The sequence below is a fragment of the Agelaius phoeniceus genome, chromosome 2 (assembly GCF_051311805.1).
Source record: "Agelaius phoeniceus isolate bAgePho1 chromosome 2, bAgePho1.hap1, whole genome shotgun sequence".
Lineage (NCBI taxonomy): Eukaryota > Metazoa > Chordata > Aves > Passeriformes > Icteridae > Agelaius > Agelaius phoeniceus.
This window is the reverse complement of record NC_135266.1, coordinates 3,610,267-3,628,599: the sequence shown is the minus strand read 5'-3', so window position 1 is coordinate 3,628,599 and position 18,333 is coordinate 3,610,267. Positions and strand designations below refer to the sequence as shown.

The 18,333-nt window shown below is 42.7% G+C and overlaps 1 protein-coding gene across 1 annotated transcript; it reads left to right on the top strand.

Moving 5' to 3' along the window:
- Window positions 1–698: 698 nt before the first annotated feature.
- On the top strand, window positions 699–9,351 carry PSMG1 (proteasome assembly chaperone 1). Its single transcript, XM_054627819.2, has 7 exons — window positions 699–863; window positions 1,087–1,169; window positions 2,520–2,671; window positions 3,022–3,084; window positions 5,049–5,247; window positions 6,239–6,375; window positions 7,968–9,351. The coding sequence occupies exons 1-7, from the start codon at window positions 742–744 to the stop codon at window positions 8,040–8,042; spliced, it is 831 nt and encodes a 276-aa protein (XP_054483794.1). The 5' UTR covers window positions 699–741; the 3' UTR covers window positions 8,043–9,351.
- The last annotated feature ends 8,982 nt before the right edge of the window (window positions 9,352–18,333 follow it).

Here is an 18,333-nt window from a genome sequence, read left to right as displayed (position 1 = left end):
GGGGCTGGGGCTGGAGCAAAGGAGGCTCAGGGGCCCTTGTGGCTCTGCACAAGTCCCTGCCAGGAGGGCACAGCCGGGGGGGTCGGGCTCTGCTCCCAGGGCACAGGGACAGGAGCAGAGGGAACGGCCTCAGGCTGGGCCAGGGCAGGCTCAGCTTGGACAGCAGCAGCAATTTGCCCATGGCAAGGGAGCTCAGGCCTTGGCAGGGGCTGCCCAGGGAGCTTTGCAGTGCCCAGCCCTGCAGGTGTCCCCTGCAGGTGGCACTGAGTGCTCTGGGCTGGGGACAAGGTGCCCATGGGGCACAGCTGGCACTCCATGGGCTGGGAGGGCTTTGCCAGCTCCTCCAGGGATTTTGGGACTCTGGCATTTCCTGAGGTTTGTTCCTGTCCCTTTCACCTCCATCCTCTCTTGGGAGCAGTCACAGCCAGGCGGGGTCGGGCTGTGCTCCAGGGAATAGGGACAGGACAGAACGGCATCGAGGTCAGGCAGGGCAGGTTTTAATGGGCTATCTGGATGATTTTCTCCACTGAAAGGACGGCTAATCCTTGGAAGAAGCTGCCCGGGGACGCGATGGAGTCACCATCTCTGCGAGCGCTCCAGAGCCGCCCGAACCCTCGCTGCGAGGTTCGGAGGTACCGAGGGCACCAGGCGCTGCCGCCGCCTCTCCCCCTCAGAGCCCCCGGCGCCTCCCGCGCCTGCTCCGGCGCTGAGGGCGGGGCCGCGCAGGCGCGGGCGGCGGCCATGGCGACCTTCTTCGGAGAGGTGGTGGTGGCCCCGTCCCGGGCCGGCCTGGACGAGGAGGAGGAGGCGCGGGAGGAGACGCCCGAGGACCGGGAGATCCGCAGGGAGATCGAGAAGAAAAGGTTCCAACAGCGCGGGGAGATCAGGGAAAGGTTCTTCCCCTAGAGGGTGCTGGCACTGCCCAGGGAATGGGGCACGGCCCCGGGGCTGCCAGAGCTCCTTGGGCAGCGCTGCCAGGGATGCCCAGGGTGGGATTGCTGGGGATCTATACAGGGCCAGGAGCTGGGTTTGGATGGTCCTTGTGGGTCCCTCCTAGCCCGGGCTGTTCTGTGTTTTTTTTCCCAGGGAGATCCAAGTGCTGTGGAGCTGCGCCGAGGAGTCCCTGGTGTGCTCCAGGTTCATCGTGGCCATCGGGAGGAACGCTGCGGGTGCGTGCGGAACCAGAGCTGCTGGGGCTGGGGGATAAATGGGGAGACAGAAGGTGGCAGGGAGGTGTAAATGTGCCAGGACATTCCCTGCTCCAAGCCCCAATTGGGGTTGTAAATGTGCCAGGACAGTCCCTGCTCCAAGCCCCATTTGGGGTTGTAAATGTGCCAGGACATTCCCTGCTCCAAGCCCCAATTGGGGTTGTAAATGTGCCAGGACAGTCCCTGCTCCAAGCCCCAGTGTCCAACCCGCGCTTGGGCACTGCCAGGCTAGGGATCCAGGGGCAGCCACAGCTGCTGTGCCAGGGCCTCCCCGCCCTCGCAAGGAATAATTTATGCCATCCAAAATCCCTCCCAAAATCCCATCCAACCCTGCCCTCCTTGAGCTGAGCTCATCCCCCCTTGTCCTGTCATCCCATTACCTTTTGAAAAATCCCCCTCCAGCCTTCTTTAAGCCCCTCTATTTACTGAATGAGCAGTTCCTCCTTTAGCAGCACAGGTTAAACCTGGAGGCAACTGAGTTGTCCAGAGAAAGCTGAAGTTCCTCTGTGCATGTAAAACACAGTTATTGTTACAGCTGTTTACTCATCTTGAAAATTGATGTATTTTCAGTTGAACACGAGAAGTGAAATATGTTTTAGTTTGGGATTTTAGTTAGGACAATCTCCCCTTTACCTGGCTTTTGTTTGGTAAACTCTCTGGGATTGTTTATTAATTGGCAAAAGTTTTGATCTGATAGTACCCAGAAGTCTTGCTTGCATTTAAGTGACATTTAGATGACGTTTAGATTTTATCAAAGTTAGCTTTGCTGATTTGTTTGGGTTTTGTTCAGGTTTTTCCTTGAAAAATGGCAGTAGATATTTTGGATCTGTCTTCTGTAGCTTTTGACAGGAATCTGATTTATGAACATTTTTGCCACACTCTTGCCTCTGTTTTTTCTAGAATCAGTGTAATAGTTCTGCCTTGCTGCTTCAGTGAGTTTTGGTTTAAATCTGCTATGTCAGAAAATATTAGAGACTTAATATCTCACATCCTTAATTAATACTAAACAATTTGAAGTTGATTGCAATGCTATAACAATAATGTAATGCTATCACTTGTTCCTAAGAACAAGTGATTTTTGTGTTAGGGATCTGTATGTGTTAAGCATCACTTAATCTTTTTAAATTTGAGTACAGCAGGGTTATCACATTGCTGATGTTTCTTAGATTTGGTCAGTGAATGTAAGTTGATAAAAATTAGTTATTCTTCCTTCAGATTGCAAAGGAATAATCTAATTTAGTCCAGGTATTTATTTGTAAAACAGAGGTTTTAGTCTTTATAAATTAACTGTATTTTTAATGGGTTTTGCAGCTTTCCTGTCATCTTTTATCCTGGATTCTGTGTGCTGGGAAGTGATTGGAGTTGTGAAGCTGTGGAATGAGTGGTGCAGGACTTCCAGCAGCACAAATGTCCTCCCCACAGACTCTTTCTGTTTGTTCTACAGATTGATATCAGACCCCACAGTAAGTGACTTGAGCATTAATTCCTCTGTGGTTTGGCTTTCTGAAAAAGAGAAACTTCATCCACCCCCAGACAAGGCACTGCAGGATCATGGATTAATCTCATCAGTGATCTGCAGGGTTAAATCTCACTAAAACTGTGTGAAGTTCTGTCTCGAGCTCAGCACAGACATGTCACAGCCTCATGGCTTCACTGCATTTGTGAGCAAAAAATCCTCATTGAAACCGGGTTAAAGAAACCCAAAATAACTGAACAATTTATTGTCTGCAGCCACATCATCCTTACAGGTGATGATGAGCTGCTGTTGTGCCCTTTGAACCACTTACTCACACAAGTTTTTACCTTTTTTTAGGTTTTACTGTGCCAGTGTAGTTGCTACGTGGCTGAGGATCAACAGTTCCAGTGGCTTGAGAAGGTAAAACTGACAAGAAAATAAATGGAGAAATAAAATCCTGAGGGTGGGCATCTTTTCTCTGATACTTTACCCATGTCAGTGTTAAATAAGTTTCCCCTGTGGTTTTCTTTTATTAAATATTTAAACATAGATAAATTTACTCTCTGCAGGATCTGTGAAATCCCTTTCCAGATGCTGCCAGCTGTATCTGCTGTAAGCTCCCAGCTGAGTGCAGTCACTCCTTTTGGACAGTTTCAGTTTTGTTTGCTCTTAACCACTTCCCAAACCTTTTTCCTGCTTGCCTTTTAATTTCCCTTGCCTTATTTCAGCTGCATTTCACCTCTGGGAGAATTTTTCCTTCAAAAAAAAAAACCAACAGCAATTTGTCCAGCTGCCAAAGGATCACCAGCCAAACCAGTTGTGGAGCTGCTGGTGGATGGTGTCAGCTGCTGGGTGTGTTCTGTGCCTTTCCCAGGGGGGAGCTGGAGGGAAAGGTGCCTCCCAAGCAGCATTTGTCCCATTTCTGCCCACATTTAACATTCCCAGGGCCTCACCCCAGCATCATCCAGCTACAGCAGCACTGCTGGCTCAGGGAAGTCCCTCCAAATGTCATCATTTGGATTTTAATAAGATAAAGCCAAGGGGTGAATGTTCCTCCTCTTGATTTTCCTGATGGATTTGGGTCAGTGCTTTGCCTGCAGGAAGTGTGGCTTATTTTGTCCTTCTGTCTGTCTGCTCCCTGCCTGCCTGCCTGCCTTTAAATCTCTGCTGAGCTGATGGGGCAGCAGGGATTCTAAGCTGGGCTTCAGATAAGTACAGCTTTGCTGGGGGCTCATGGCTCATTTGGAGGTTTAAAAACCCTGAGACCTCAGATGTTTTGCTGTATTCCACACATTCCTGCACTTCATTTAAAGTGGGGTTGCAGAATTAGGATGGCTGGGGGTTGTTCTCTTCCCCAGTTGTTTGTGGATATGTGGGTGTTCCTGAACAGCAGCAGTGTGGTTGTACCAAGTCCATGTTCCTGAGTATTTTTAGATTTTGTGGTTGTTGGTATTTTTAAATGTGCAGCAGAAACAACGTGCTGGCAATCTTTCTTTTTGCTTTTCATGTGAATTGCAGCCTGTTCTGTGTGTAAATCCTGATTTCCTGAGCATCTCCCATCTCCACAAGTCAGATCTTTACATCTGGGTGGGTTTTCTCTCTAAGGATCACTGACAAACCAGAGCACACAGGTTGGAGTTTTGCAGCCACGAATTCCAGCCTGTGTTCCCAGCCAAGCAAGTGGAAAATATGTGGGCTTCTGAATATTGCTGTCAGATTTCTGTCACAGTGGTGACAGTGATGGGAGGGCACAGGCAGCTTCCCTCCTGGGGCTGGTACACAGACAGAAACAGGCAACTTTCTGTCACAGTTCCCAAATTCTCTATTTTCTATTCCCTTGTTGGTATTTTGTGATGGCCAGAAGGTTTTGTACTTCAAAACTCTGTTCTTTGGATATGAGAAAGAGAAGCCTAAATTTTCTTTCTCAGTTCAACCTGAATAGAATGAAATAAAATCTGTGCATTTAAAATAAAGTCTCTTACAATATTGTAGGATATCTGGGGAGCACAATTTTAATTCCAAATGTCATACAGCTCAGTGAACTGCTTGTTTTTATTTGGGATCCTTCTTCTTTCTACAATCACCATTAATTAAAGCAGTAAATCTTAATATATTGAATACAAAGTGCTGAAAACCTAAAACCTCTCCAGAAGAGCACTGGACTTGGTAAATGTGTCAGCTGCTGTTATTTTGGGGTTTTTTCCTCTCCATCCCAGGAGCAATGCCTGACAAATTTCTAGCTGAAGGTTGTGATTCAAACTAGTTTTGGTCCTGCAAACCTGAGTTCAAGTGCCCTTTGCACTGAAATTGAAATGAATCCCTGAGGTTCCTCTGCTTTTATTGTGAGAACTTCTGCTGATGCATTTTTTTTTTTTAAATTTCAGGTTTTTGGCTCTATGCAGAAGAAAGGCTTGCAAGTCACCATCCTTTCCACATGTCCTGTAGCTGATTATAAAACTCAGGAATCCACTCTGACACTTGTATCTCCATTCCTGAAAGCCTTGAAGACCAAAGAATTCCAGGAGCAGGTCTGCTGCCCACTGCTGGAGCAGCCCAACATTGTGAGGGACCTTCCTGCTGCTGGTACTTTGCAATTTCAGTTATTTCCACAATTCCTCCTGAGGAGCCTCCCTCTGCAATTAGAATTTTTGCTTAATTGTGAAAAGCTGAAAATTCAGCTTTTTAAAAATTAATTACTGACAGATTCACATCTTACACATTGCCCTAGAAAATAGGGACAATTTTCCAAACCAGCCACAAATCATTTGACCAGTTATGTGTGGGACAGAAGTACTGGGAAATTCCCCAGCATAGCCTTACAAAATGGGGTTTTTTTGGGAATTTTACTTAGTAATTAAATAATTTTTATTAGGAATTCTTTTCAAGAGTAAAAGTAAAAGCTCACCAAGTCCTTTCTGTATATAACAGGTCAGGGAGCTTGCACAGATGCACTGATCAACCTCATGGAAAAGTTAGGTTCAGTTTTATGATGTGATTTAATAAAAACCTTGAGCTTTTCATTCTAGAATCCCTAATGGTGGCAGCATGAGGAAAAGCTTGTGTTAGGGATCTGTATATGTTAAGCATCTCTTAATCTTTTTAAATTCTCTTAATCTTTTAAAATATTTTTAAAGTCTGGCAGGAGTTAAAAGTGGATGATTCTCTCTTATTCACCTTCCTTTTTATGTTTTGTTTTTTTTTATTGGGGTATTTTTTGGGGGGGGTTGTTTGGTTTTTTGCAGATGTTGCTATTATTTTAATTTATTATTTTATTTATTTATTGAATATTTAATAAAATATTTTATTGTTTTTATTTCTTATTTGAATTTTAATTTTATTTATTTATTTTTATGGACAGTTTCCAGGTAAGGTATGTGCCAGGAAAAAACACCTGCATTTAACTAATTTTTAGTTTTAACTAATTTTCCTTGGGGGATGAGGAGTGGCTGCTCCAGCAGTCAGCATCCTGGGCTGGTAATTAAACTCCCCTGGGTTCAAAATTCAGATTTTTACACACAGAGCAGAGATTGCCTTTGTGCAGAGTTTAACAGAGGTTTCCTTTTGCCTGTGTCAGTCCTGAGTTACTGCCAGGTGTGGGGGATCCCTGCCGTGCTGTACCAGTGCTACACTGATGTCATCAAGCTGGACACAGTCACCATTGAAGCCTTCAAACCTCTGCTCTCTTCCAAACTCCTGAAGAGTTTAGCCAAGGTAAAATTCCATTTTTAAAAATAATGGGAGCGCTTGTCTGTTTTCATCTCTTGCATTCTGCTGGTTTTGTTCCCCTGTGGGGATTGCAATCTACAGCTTCCTTCAGATCTTCCTTTTGAATTTCCAGGCTCTTCTAATGGTAGGAATATATCAGGGAGGGGTTTCTTGTTCTTGTGTAAGCTGCAGTTTCCTTTGGAATTGCCTCATTTAAAACTTCTAAGCTTTTTGTTGTGTGTTTTTATATTATTTTTACATTTTCTATTCAGATACCAGATGGCTCTGTTCTAGCTCTGTATCTGCCTCTCTTCTGGCATACAGGAAAGCTTCTCAAAATAACCCATTTTGACCTATAACTTCTTTTTGGAGCTAAAAGGCCAAATTTCTGAAGACATTTTTACACTGATCCAGCAGCTGTGAAATCCAGCCTGGCCTTGAACACTTCCAGGCATGGGGAAGCCACAATTCCTGTGTGCCACCACCCTCAGAGTAAATCCCATTGCTCCCATCAATTCCCATTGCAGCTCCTAAAATCAATGTTTTACTCTTTCTGAAGTGTTTTTAATTGAATTCTGGTTGGTTGAGAACACTTTGAACACAGATTTAAATGCCCAAAGAGGTCTGTGTATAGTGAGGTGTTTATTTTAGTTCTAAAATCAGTTTTCAGTGCAGCTCATTTTATATTCTGCTGAATAAGTCTGAGTAAGACATAAATATTGAAACTCTGAAGGAGAACAATGACAGAGACTCTTCCCCTCATGTCCAAGCAAAGAGGAAGGCAAAATAATAAATCCCATTTTCTTGCTGCACTGCAGATTCCTGCAGATAACTTCATTCAGAAGACCTGAGTTTTGCTCAGATATATTATATTATATTATATTATATTATATTATATTATATTATATTATATTATATTATATTATATTATATTATATTATATTATATTATATTATATTATATTATATTATATTATATTATATTATATTATATTATAATGTTGTATTATTATATTATATATTATATTATATTTTATATATTATATTACTATATACTATATTATAATATAATATATAATGTTATATTATATATTGTATATTTTATATAATATATAATAATATTAATATATATTATAATATTAATATATAATATAATTATGTTATATTTTGTATATTTTATATAATACATATTATAATATTAATATACAATATAATATAATTATATATAATATAATAATATAATATATATTTCATATTATATTCTATATTATGAATTATTATATATTATGAATTATTATAAAATTTTATAATATAATATATTATATAATGTAATCTGTGATGTTAATATATTTAATCTAATTAAATAAGAGATATTTAATTATAATATGTAATAAAAGTTAGTTAATATCTTAATAACAGTGATGTTAATATTTTTAATTAAATAACAGATAATTATTTAATTAGAATATATAATAAAAGGTAATTAATATCCTTATAAAAGCGATGTTCAGAGTAATGAAAATGGGACCAGAGGCCAGGGGAGCTCCTGCTTTGTTCCCAGCTCTGTGGGTGATGCTGATCCTCTCTTCCTTTCCCCAGGATGCCTCTGAAAGCACAAAGATTTTGAAGAAGTTCCTGACAAGCAGTGAAACTCACAATAACATCTACATCTGACAAGGACAGTAGTGCTGCACTTTTGTAAACTCCAGTTTCTTCTCTAGAGGACTCCTGGGATTTTATTTTTTTTTTCCTTTAAAAGTAGAATAAATTCCGGTAGATTTTTACTTTCCCACTCATTTTTGTTGTTTTTAACTTCATCACTGAACACCCTTCTGCATGGCTTGGAAGATTCTTCTGGAATGATTTTAGGAAAGATTTTGGATATGAAAAACAACTCCTTTTTCTTCTCCTGAAGGGATTGTCCTACCTAAAAGTATTCCTTTTATATTTCAAAGAGGAAAATGCAGATAAGGAATTCTGTTTGTATCTAACAAGACCTCTCCCTTTTTTACTTTATTTTGAGATCTGAAGGTTTTTCTAGCATTTGATGCTCTTCAAAGATTTGTCTGTGATCAAGAAAATGCACTCTCTGTCCTTTGCCATCCACAGAGAATTTTGCTTGTGTTTATTTATGGCTCCACACGCCCTTTGTAATGTATATATTGATACAAAATGCAGTAATTAAAGTGTGGTAAATGCCTTTAAAACTTGCTAGTGAAAAATAACCTCTCCTGGTCAAAGGGGCTGGCAGGAGCACAGGCTGCTGCAGCTGGATTTGCCAGGGCAAACTGATTTAATTCACTTTAAACCACCAAAATTTGGGCAATGGTAGGAAGAATAAAAAATCTCTTAGGCAGAGAATGTGATTTTTAGAGGAAAGTAAAAGGTTTTAAAGTGTCTCAGAAAATACTCTGGAAGCTGGTAACAATTTCAGCAGTTTATTTCAAGTATTAACTAGGATTGAGGTGCAGTTCTGAGTTGTACTCTGTTTAATTTAACATTTTGTTTAAGAAAACGGTGTTAAAGTTTTAATTTGTAATTCTGTTCTCTGCTGGGTGCAGCTTTGATTTACACTGGATGCTCAGTGGGTATTTCTGAGCAGTGTTTTTCCTTCTCAGAACTGTCACAGATTTGAATTTCAGTTCAGGTAATTACAGATAAGCACATCTTGCCTAAAGTGGTGCTGGATTTTGGGACAAATTCTGAAGCTTTGTTGGGGTTTCCCCCCATTTCTGTCCATCTTTTTAATTCATAAATAGGTTTTATGTGTGATCTGAGCTGAGAATTCTGTTAATTTGAAAATTGGCTGCAGCATTTTCTTACTTTTTCGTGTTTGGTTCATAATAAATAAAGCAGATAACAAGAAATATCTTAAATAGTAAATTATGCAGAGACCCTTAGAGGAATTGTGAATGTATTTCTGGTGTTGGTGTGGTCACCCAGGCAGTTTGAAATGTTTCAAAACAGTTACTACATTATATTTAATTCAGTTTTTACTACCTGTCTTTATGCTGGGGTGTGAGAATGCTCCTAAACACCTTGAATAAAAGTGGCAAACAAAACCATGGCAGCTTGGGAGATGAAATCAGACTGAAACCTGGAGTTCTGGCAGAATTCCTCAAAATGGAAAACCTGAAAGCTCTCCATAGCAGGAAATGTTTGGGTGGGATGTAGTGGGGAAGTGCTGTGGGGCAGTGAAATGAGAGATTTTAATTTAAAACTCTGCCTTTTCCCATAATTTGCTGTAGGAAGCAGCTCCTATTCACCCCTTAAATATTCTGTAAGCCTCAGAACTAATGATGAACTGTCTTTCATCAGATGTGAGTGTTGACTGAAGATTTTTTTTTTCCATATTTGAATGTTGCTGCCTGGTTTTTATTTTCCCTTCTGTGCTCTCCAGCATCTCCCCAGGGCCTGCAGTGAGGCTCTCCTGTTTCCTACCAGCTGCTGGCTGTGATCCTTGGAGGGGTTTGTGAACTCAGACTTGGCAAATGTGGCAGATGGCTTCAGAGCTTCGGGGGGAGAAGTTTGAAATGAGGTTGTGTAAGACTTGGTTTCCTGAGGTATTTGCTAAATGCAAATTGTGAAACCACAGTGAGCTGTGAGACTGGAAGAGGGGTTTTTATCCCACTTTTTCAAGTCATTTAAGCCACTTATTGCCTTTTTTATAGATAAGACTGATCTGTCTTCTGCTGAATGTCTTCCAAACCGAGGGCTCTTCCCTTGCTCTGCTTTGTCACCTTGCAGGATTTATTTGGTGGGCAGAGGTGTTTCCATTCCTGAGGTGTTGGGCTCTGCAGCTGGGGACTCACCTGAGCAGGGCACAGGGACACAATCCCAATCCCTTTCCCTGCTGTGGATGCAGACAGGATTCACATCATCCCCACTCCTCATCTCACTGCACAGCTCCAGGAAATGAATCCTTTCAAAGATTCCATGCTCACATTGACTCTGCCCTGCAAAGTGCTTTGTTGCCAAAGCTGCAGAGGAACAACATCACTTTTAACATGTAATTCTACAATTTTTGTGCCAAAAAAAAAAGAAAAAGGCAAGTATTTTGTTCTACCTCATTCTTTCTGATTTAATATTCTGGTTGGTGTCTAAAAAACTGACAGATCTAAATGAGCTAAAAACAAAATGAAAGTCAAAGAGATTCATGATTTTACTATTTTTTTTTTTTTGCTGCCATCAAATCTGCACTTTTTTTTTTCCCCTTTAAATATTTTGAACTGAAAGTTTGCACAGCTGCTGCACATAGCAGCAACCAGCACCTACAGGCATCTCCTTGAGCCAAGTGAGATCACAGCTCTGAGGTCAGGCTTTTTTACTTGAGGGAAAACACTGAGATCCTGTTGAGAGCTCTCCCAGAGTGGCTGATGAGCAGAGGTACCTGAGAATTCTTTTATTAAGGATTCCATGCAGTAAATACTGCTGGAAACCTTTCACTCACAGGAATAAAAATGCAAAGCTCTCATTTCACTTTGCTATCAGGGCATCCTGAGGTGAAGGAAGGCCACAGACCCCAAACTCTGTGTGTGGAAAAAGGTTAAAGCCAAGTTTTTTCCTTCCAAACAATTGGATAACTAAATGTTTAAAAGTTCTTTGAATGGGAAATTTGGGCCATTGCTTAAAAGTAGGAAATGTTTCATGAGAATAGTGTTGCACCTTCAAAGGACAATTTCACATAAAGCATTTATTGAGGAGACCACAGGTTCTTCCCCTGTGTTTGAATCAGAGAATTCCAACATGCTTTCATTCACTGAAAACTCCACATTTCATGTTCAGCATTGATATTTTAATTCTTCTTTTAGGTTTGACATGGATCCCTTTTCATTAGAAATGAAAGCAGCCTTTTTTCAGTCAGTTCCAGAGACTTTAAAGCTGCTTCATGGGGAATTAACAAAGGGGGAGATGAAAAATAATAATAATAAAAATAATAGAGTCCCAGTCACTGAAGGCAGCAGTTTTATTACTGAACATATGAACAGAGAAGGTGCAGCCTCATTAAATATAAAGAAAAAAACCCAAAGCAAACCTGTGGGAGGAGAACAGCCACTGTGGAAAGGTGAGAGCACAGCAGAGAAAACCTCAGCATCCATCATCCTGTAAAATTAGGGTTTGAAAGTTCCCTTTGTGGGAACTGCTTTTGGGTTTGCTGTTCCCTTTGTGCTGCCCCTCTGAACTCCCTTCCAAAGAGGGATGATAAAGACATTTTTGTGCTTAATGAGCACAGTGAGAAGTGCAGAATGCTCTGCCTGGCCAATTCCACCCTTCAGCCCTGGAGGACACTTGCAAGAACCCCTGTGGGTGCTGTCAGAAACGAGCCAGTGTTTTGTTCATTCCTCAGAAGGTGCTGGTGCAGAACTGTTTCCTTCCACCTGAATCTGGAATTCAGGCAGCCCACTGGAGCTCCATCAGGGTGCTCTGGGTTTTTTCCAAGTGGCAGGGAATAATTTGGGATAACTTGGTAATGCCATGTGTGAGGAAATGCTCTGCAACAGAGGATTCTGTGCCTGACCTTAGAATTTCCACTTCTTTATGTTCTTCCACTTCCTATCAGAATGTGTGTATAGAGGAAAATTTACTTTTAACAACTATTAAAATCTAGTAGGTGTTTTTTAGCAAAAGATAGTCTGTGGGGGTTTTATAAATAACCTTATTCCAGGTATTGTGGAAGGCATATTTTCTATCTTTATGGACAGGAACTTCACCTCCTGCAAGGCTTGTGGTAGAGATTTTGCATTTAAACCCAAATAAGAATCCCCACATTCCCCAGCTGACACCCTGCCTGGCAAGGGGAGGAATTCTGGTGGTGCAGCTTTGTCTGAGCATAAAGTTCAGTGAAGATTTTGTTGGTTCTAGCAATTCTTGCAAGAGTTTCTTCACAGAAGAGGATATTTAACAAGAGAATATTGTTAAATATTGTCAGGGGCTGCCCAGGGAGGTCTGGAGTCCCCATCCCTGGAGGTGGCACTGAGTGCTCTGGGCTGGGGACAAGGTGGGGATGGGGCACAGCTGGGACTCGATCTTGGAGGGCTTTTCCAACCCAAATCATTCTGCAAATGCTCCATTTTGTGTCCTACTGGACAATAATCCTATTATTTGCTTTCCTGAGCATCCCAGTATGGAGCTGACTGAGGTCAGGCACTCAAAGCTGCAGGTTGGTGTCACAGACATCTTTTATGAAAAATCCTTTCCTTAGGATTTTTCCTCCTGAGAAGCTGAGAGGCCTCAGGAACAAAATGTAACCAATGGTTATCTGCTGCTGTGGAATGCAACAGGTGCATCTGGGATTGGGCTCATGTGGTTGTTTCTAATTAATGGCCAATCACAGTGAGCTGGCTCAGACTCTCTGCCCGAGCCACAAGCTTTTGTTATTCATTCCTTCTTTTTCTATTCTTAGCCAGCCTTCTGATGAAATCCTTTCTTCTATTCTTTTAGTATAGTTTTAATATAATATATATCATAAAATAATAAATCAAGCCTTCTGAAACATGGAGTCAGATCCTGCTCTCTTCCCTCATCCTCAGACCCCTGTGTCACAGGTTGGTTTGCCCTGTGGTGCCCATTTGTGGCCATGAGGTTTTCCAAGGCTCATGAAAATTTTATTTTTTTTTTCACTAACTTTTTCAGTTTAATAATTGTCTGAGAAAAATCTGGGCAAAAATATTACCTCAGTGCTGGAGGTCAAATTTAGTATTAGTATGGTTTTTGAATCTATTCTTGTTCAGGCTCAGCTGTTTCTGGATGTTACTCAAATTAAAGCAGTAAATCTTGTACTTCACAGAATCCCAGAATGGTTTGGGTTGGAAGGGACCTTAAAGTTCATCCCATAGGCTCGGGCACCTCCCACTGTCCCAGGCTGCTCCCAGCCCCAGTGTCCAACCTGGCCTTGGGCACTGCCAGGGATCCAGGGGCAGCCCCAGCAGCTCTGGGAATTCCATCCCAGCCCCTGCCCACCCTCACAGGGCTGAATTTTTTCCCCAGTATCCCACCTAACCCTAGAATTTTTCAGTGTGAAGCCATTCCCTGGGTGCTGTCCCTGCATGCCCTGGAAATTGTCTCTCTGCAGCTTTCCTGGGGCTCCTGCAGGCCCTGCAAGGCCACCCTGAGCTCAGCCCAAAGCTTCTCCTGTGCAGGTGAACAATCCCAGCTGTGCCAGCCTTTCCTCCCAGCAGAGCTGCTCCATCCCTCTGCCCATCCTGGAGCCTCCTCAGACCTGGGGAGCTCAGGTGGTGCTTTAGGTGCTTCTTGAGGTAGTGGCATCCCCCTCTACTCCAGAGAGAATTGCTGCAGGAACTTCTCCCTTGCAGCAACACAGCGAGTGCTTCCCTTAAACAAGAGTTTCTGTGCTAAATCTCACTCTCTGTGCTCTCCAGAGCAGCCCAGCAGAACCACAGGCTGCAGAAATGGGGTTTCCTGCTGCCTGTCCATGTCCTTCCTTCCAGCTGGGACCCAAATTCCCAGAGCTCTGCACCACTGAGTGTGACAGCGCTCACAGGGGTCTGAGGGTGAGGGAAGAGACCAGGATCTGACTCCATGGTTCAGAAGGCTGATTTATTATTTTATGATAGATATTATATTAAAACTATACTGAAAGAATAGAAGAAAGGATTTCATCAGAAGGCTGGCTAAGAATAGAAAAAGAAGGAATGATAACAAAAGCTTCTGTCTAGGACAGAGAGTCCGAGCCAGCTGACTGTGATTGGCCATTAATTAGAAACAACCCCATGAGACCAATCCCAGATGCACCTGTTGCATTCCACAGCAGCAGATAACCATTGGTTACATTTTGTTCCTGAGGCCTCTCAGCTTCTCAGGAGGAAAAAACCTAAGGAAAGGATTTTCCAGAAAATATCATGGCTACAACTGAGCACTGCAGGCAAGAGGCTCCCCTGCATTCCTGACCCAGCACCTCAAAACAGGAATAAATACTGAGTGTTACCAGTGAGGAGCAAGCAGGGCTTTTAAATATCATTTTTATTTCATTTTCCCTCATTTAATTTTCACTTTTTGAACAAAGACACAGCACCAGCTGTTTGGCTCTGTGTGCCTCAGCCTTCACTCTGCACTGCAGAGTGTGCTCACAGCCAGATGTTAAAATTCAGCTCCCTTGGAGGAGGTCTTGACTTAATCAGCGTGGGGCAGAGAAAGTAATGCTGTAATGCTGATAGAAAAGGTCACTTGTCTGAGAGGAGAGCAGCCTGCCCTGGCTTTTCCATCCCCTCCACCCCGGGGGTGCTGGGGCTGCAGCTGCCTGGGCTGTAATGTTTGGGAAGTGCCTTTGATTTTGGGACTTGCAGGGAGCCAGCCTGGTGTTGACATGTGGCTTCCAGACCCTCAAATCCAATGCACGTTATGAAAATGCCTGAGTGTTGGATTTAAACCATATTTTAATAATTTGGCCACCTGTACAATATCCTAATAACCTTAGGAGAACTTGAGATCCTCTGTAAAATTATTTATAGCAGATGTTAAATCTTTGGTGTATTCTACACATTTACACACTGGGGGACAGACAGTAAACATTGCCCTTACCAAAATAACCCCAAACATATTTATTTCAAAGAATTAGAGTGGGTCATAGCAGGAAGTGGATGCAGGAAGCTCCATCCATTGTTGTGGTTTGTTTTAAAGGTGTGCTCCAAGTGAGAGGATTAAAAAAAAGTTTTGGTTTTTACTACAGTTGGGCAAAATTATTCAAGTGTTTAAAAGATAAAAAGCCTTTTATTATATACATTTTGTTCCAGTAAGTTTCTCAGCTGTTATTTTGCCCAGCTTTCTTATTTTTATTTTTTTTTTAGTACACTGTAACTCTCCAACTTTAAAGATGTCATTACAGGGCACTAAATCCTAAGTGCCAAACCTGTTCTCTAATGATTGAAAAATTACCCTTTTGGTCAGAACTTGAGAGCCAGAAATGCAAAACCTGCTGGAAAGATGCAAAAGTCCTCCTCTGATGTGACTGGGCAACAAATCTCTTTAAGCAGCCAAGTGAATTAGCTTTTAGAGAGCTTTTAAAGATGAAAATATTACTGGCAAGCAAATGCATATACATACATATATATATATATATATATATATATGTTTGTATAGATATAAAAATACAGTCTCCATTGGTGTAGGTAGCTCTAAGTGTAAGTAGCTGTGAGTTGATTTTAAAATCAATTTTTAGAAACTGAGTATGATTTGGGGTGGTTTTAGTTGCCTCCTGAGGTTTTTATTTACCCTGTGACTATGAGGGCTGGATTTTTTTTTTGTGATGAAAAGTTCTGGCAAAGTCACAGAGTCACAGTCTCAGAATGGTTTGGGTTGGAAGGGGTCTTAAAGATCATTTATTCCATTCCCTGCCATGGCAGGGACACCTCCCACTGTCCCAGGCTGCTCCAATGTCCCCAGTGTCCAACCTGGCCTTGGGCACTGCCAGGGATCCAGGGGTGGAATTCCATGCCAGCCCCTGCCCACCCTGCCAGGGAGGAATTGCTTCCTAAAGTCACCAAGTTTTCAAGAAACCCTGGTTGCAGGGGCTTCAATTTTATTTCTCCAAAGACAGTTTGGTGATAGCTCGTGGCCAGCCTGGGTCTGACTGCGCTGTCTCACCTGGCTCAGCCTGAGGAACTGCATTGGGTGGTTGCAGTGGGTCCCCTCCAACACTGAATATTCTGTGATTCTGTGAACTAAACCAGAACTGGGAAGTGAAAAGACAAGTGCTCAGCCTTGGCCCAGAGTTGTGTTTTCCTCAAAGAACAGACTGGAATATTCTGGACTAATTAAAATGAGGAGTTTTGTCATGTTTTCTGAGCACAAATGAGGAGCATCACTCAGGGAACTCCTGCCTGGTGTGTTTAGGGGTTCCTGCCATTGAAAAATTGGTTTAGGGAGTGAAAAGTCTGAGTTCCTCTGCTGCTGGAGCTCATAAAGACACACCTGGCTGGCTTTTCCTGCTGCAGGTGTAGTGCCAGCCTGGATGTGACCTCTCTGTTTCTGCAGGAGAACAGATCATGGGAGTTCAGCAGAGAAAAAAAAATACCTGCACCTGGAGACAGGGATTGGGTCCTGTCCTCATTTTCCTCTTTTATCATAAATCAATGCAAAACTTTTGTGATGATTAGAACATAACTGCATCATCCTGTAGCTTTGTGGTGCACGAGGTGCTGTTGGAATAAGTGATGCCCACTGCTTTATCCTGAAATCAGCTAAAACTCATCCCCATGGCTTTTTAGTTTTGTTCCAAATGATGGTTGAATGTGTATATGTGGACTCACATAACCTCTCAGAAGTTTTTGACATGCAAATATTGATTTACTGAGTTGCCGAGATCGTATCAAGAGGCCTTTGAACACAGACAGCTTCTGATCTTTTGGTGAAATAAGTGTTATTTTTCATTTGAAGGCTGGTTTGTTTAGCTGGGTAGAGCATCACAAGCAATGACTGAGGTGTCTATTTTGATTTCCTGGCTAAATAGCTCAGCATTAAAGTTATTTCTTAGGAGTTGGCATTGAAGATTCCTGAAGAAGAAAGGGCTTGGGGAACACCCAACTTTGGCCTTCCACAATCTGAAGGAAATTACAAGAAAGATGGAGAGGGACTTTTTCCAGGGGTCTGAAGTGACAGGACAGGGGGGAACGGCGTCAAAGACATTGACATGACAGAAGGCATGGATGGGATGGGATTTTGGAAAGGAATTGTTCCCTGGCAGGGTGGGCAGGGCCTGGGATGGAATTCCCAGAGCAGCTGGGGCTGCCCCTGGATCCCTGGCAGTGCCCAAGGCCAGGTTGGACACTGGGGCTGGAGCAGCCTGGGACAGTGGGAGCTGGATGGGGTCTAAGATCCCTTCCAATCCAAACCATTCCATGAGTCCAAAGACCATTCCGTGACCCAAGAGCCCCTTGGCTTCTGCCAGCATTCAGGAGTTACTCCATCTCTGATGGGTGTGTGGGTAGTCTGGGTTTCTCTGCCCATCTCTCTTATCCCTTCTACTCTGTTTTCCCTTAAATATTCTGGATTTGGTGCTCAAACCCTCCAAGCAGGGCACTCACAGGCACTTGTGTCCAGACAACCATGGGTCCAAAAGGACAGGCCATGAAATCCTCCAAGAGTCAGCTCTGGGTGAAGATGGGGTTTTCAGGAACTTTGTATTTCTAGGAGCACCAGGAGCAGAACCAGGAAGGATGTGGGGTAGGAGCACCCTGGACTCTTCCAGGGAGACTGACCCAAGTCTCAGTTTGGGGCTGCTCAGAGCTGCCATTCAATATATTCCTGTCCCAAGAGGGTTTTCCTCAGAGTCTCTGTAAGCACTGTTGATTTCTGTGGGCTTTGGAACAGCCCCCCTTGTGCGTAAATCAAACATGAATTTAATAAACACAAAATCACTGCTCTGGTCTCATGATGACCGAGGACATGCAGTGAATGTGGAGAACTGCAACGAAGCATTGAAACATTTCCCACACTGTCACCCACCATTGGCAAAGCTGTAAATCCTGAGCAGGTACAAGCTGATGCCTTTTTCACGGACAGCGGCTTAAAAACCCCTGTTCCCTGTTTCTTACAAGTCATAAAGTTAGTAGCTCCTGAGGTGAGAAAAGAGACTGTAGCAGCATAAGCTTTGTTTAGTCATGGGCTCTGACTCTCTGGATGCTGCTTTTCCACAAAATGCTCCTGTTCCCTGTTCTGGAAGCATTTCAGCAGCTAATGAGCAGTGGGGAACGTGGCTGTGGTCACTGTCAGGTTGCTGGATGGACCCTGCTTTGACATGGTCAATTATTTCCTTCTTTTTCTGCCCTCAGAGTTGAAACAGTGTTATTTTATTTTATTTTCCCCTTCACTGGCTGAAGCAAAGCAGCCTGAGAAAAATGGCTATTCTGGGTCTGGGAAAACATGACAAAAAAATCTCAACAAAATAAAAAGAAAAAATGGAACTTTAGGGGTTTGTGGTTTTGTTTTTTTTTAATTGACTGAGAAGTTT

Bases quoted from the DNA above. Each gene is read 5' to 3' on its own strand.
- PSMG1 (XM_054627819.2), top strand. From the start codon at position 742: ATGGCGACCTTCTTCGGAGAGGTGGTGGTGGCCCCGTCCCGGGCCGGC. The intron at 2,672-3,021 runs GTAAGTGACTTG...ACCTTTTTTTAG, and splicing joins GATTGATATCAGACCCCACA to GTTTTACTGTGCCAGTGTAG. The intron at 3,085-5,048 runs GTAAAACTGACA...TTTAAATTTCAG, and splicing joins AGTTCCAGTGGCTTGAGAAG to GTTTTTGGCTCTATGCAGAA.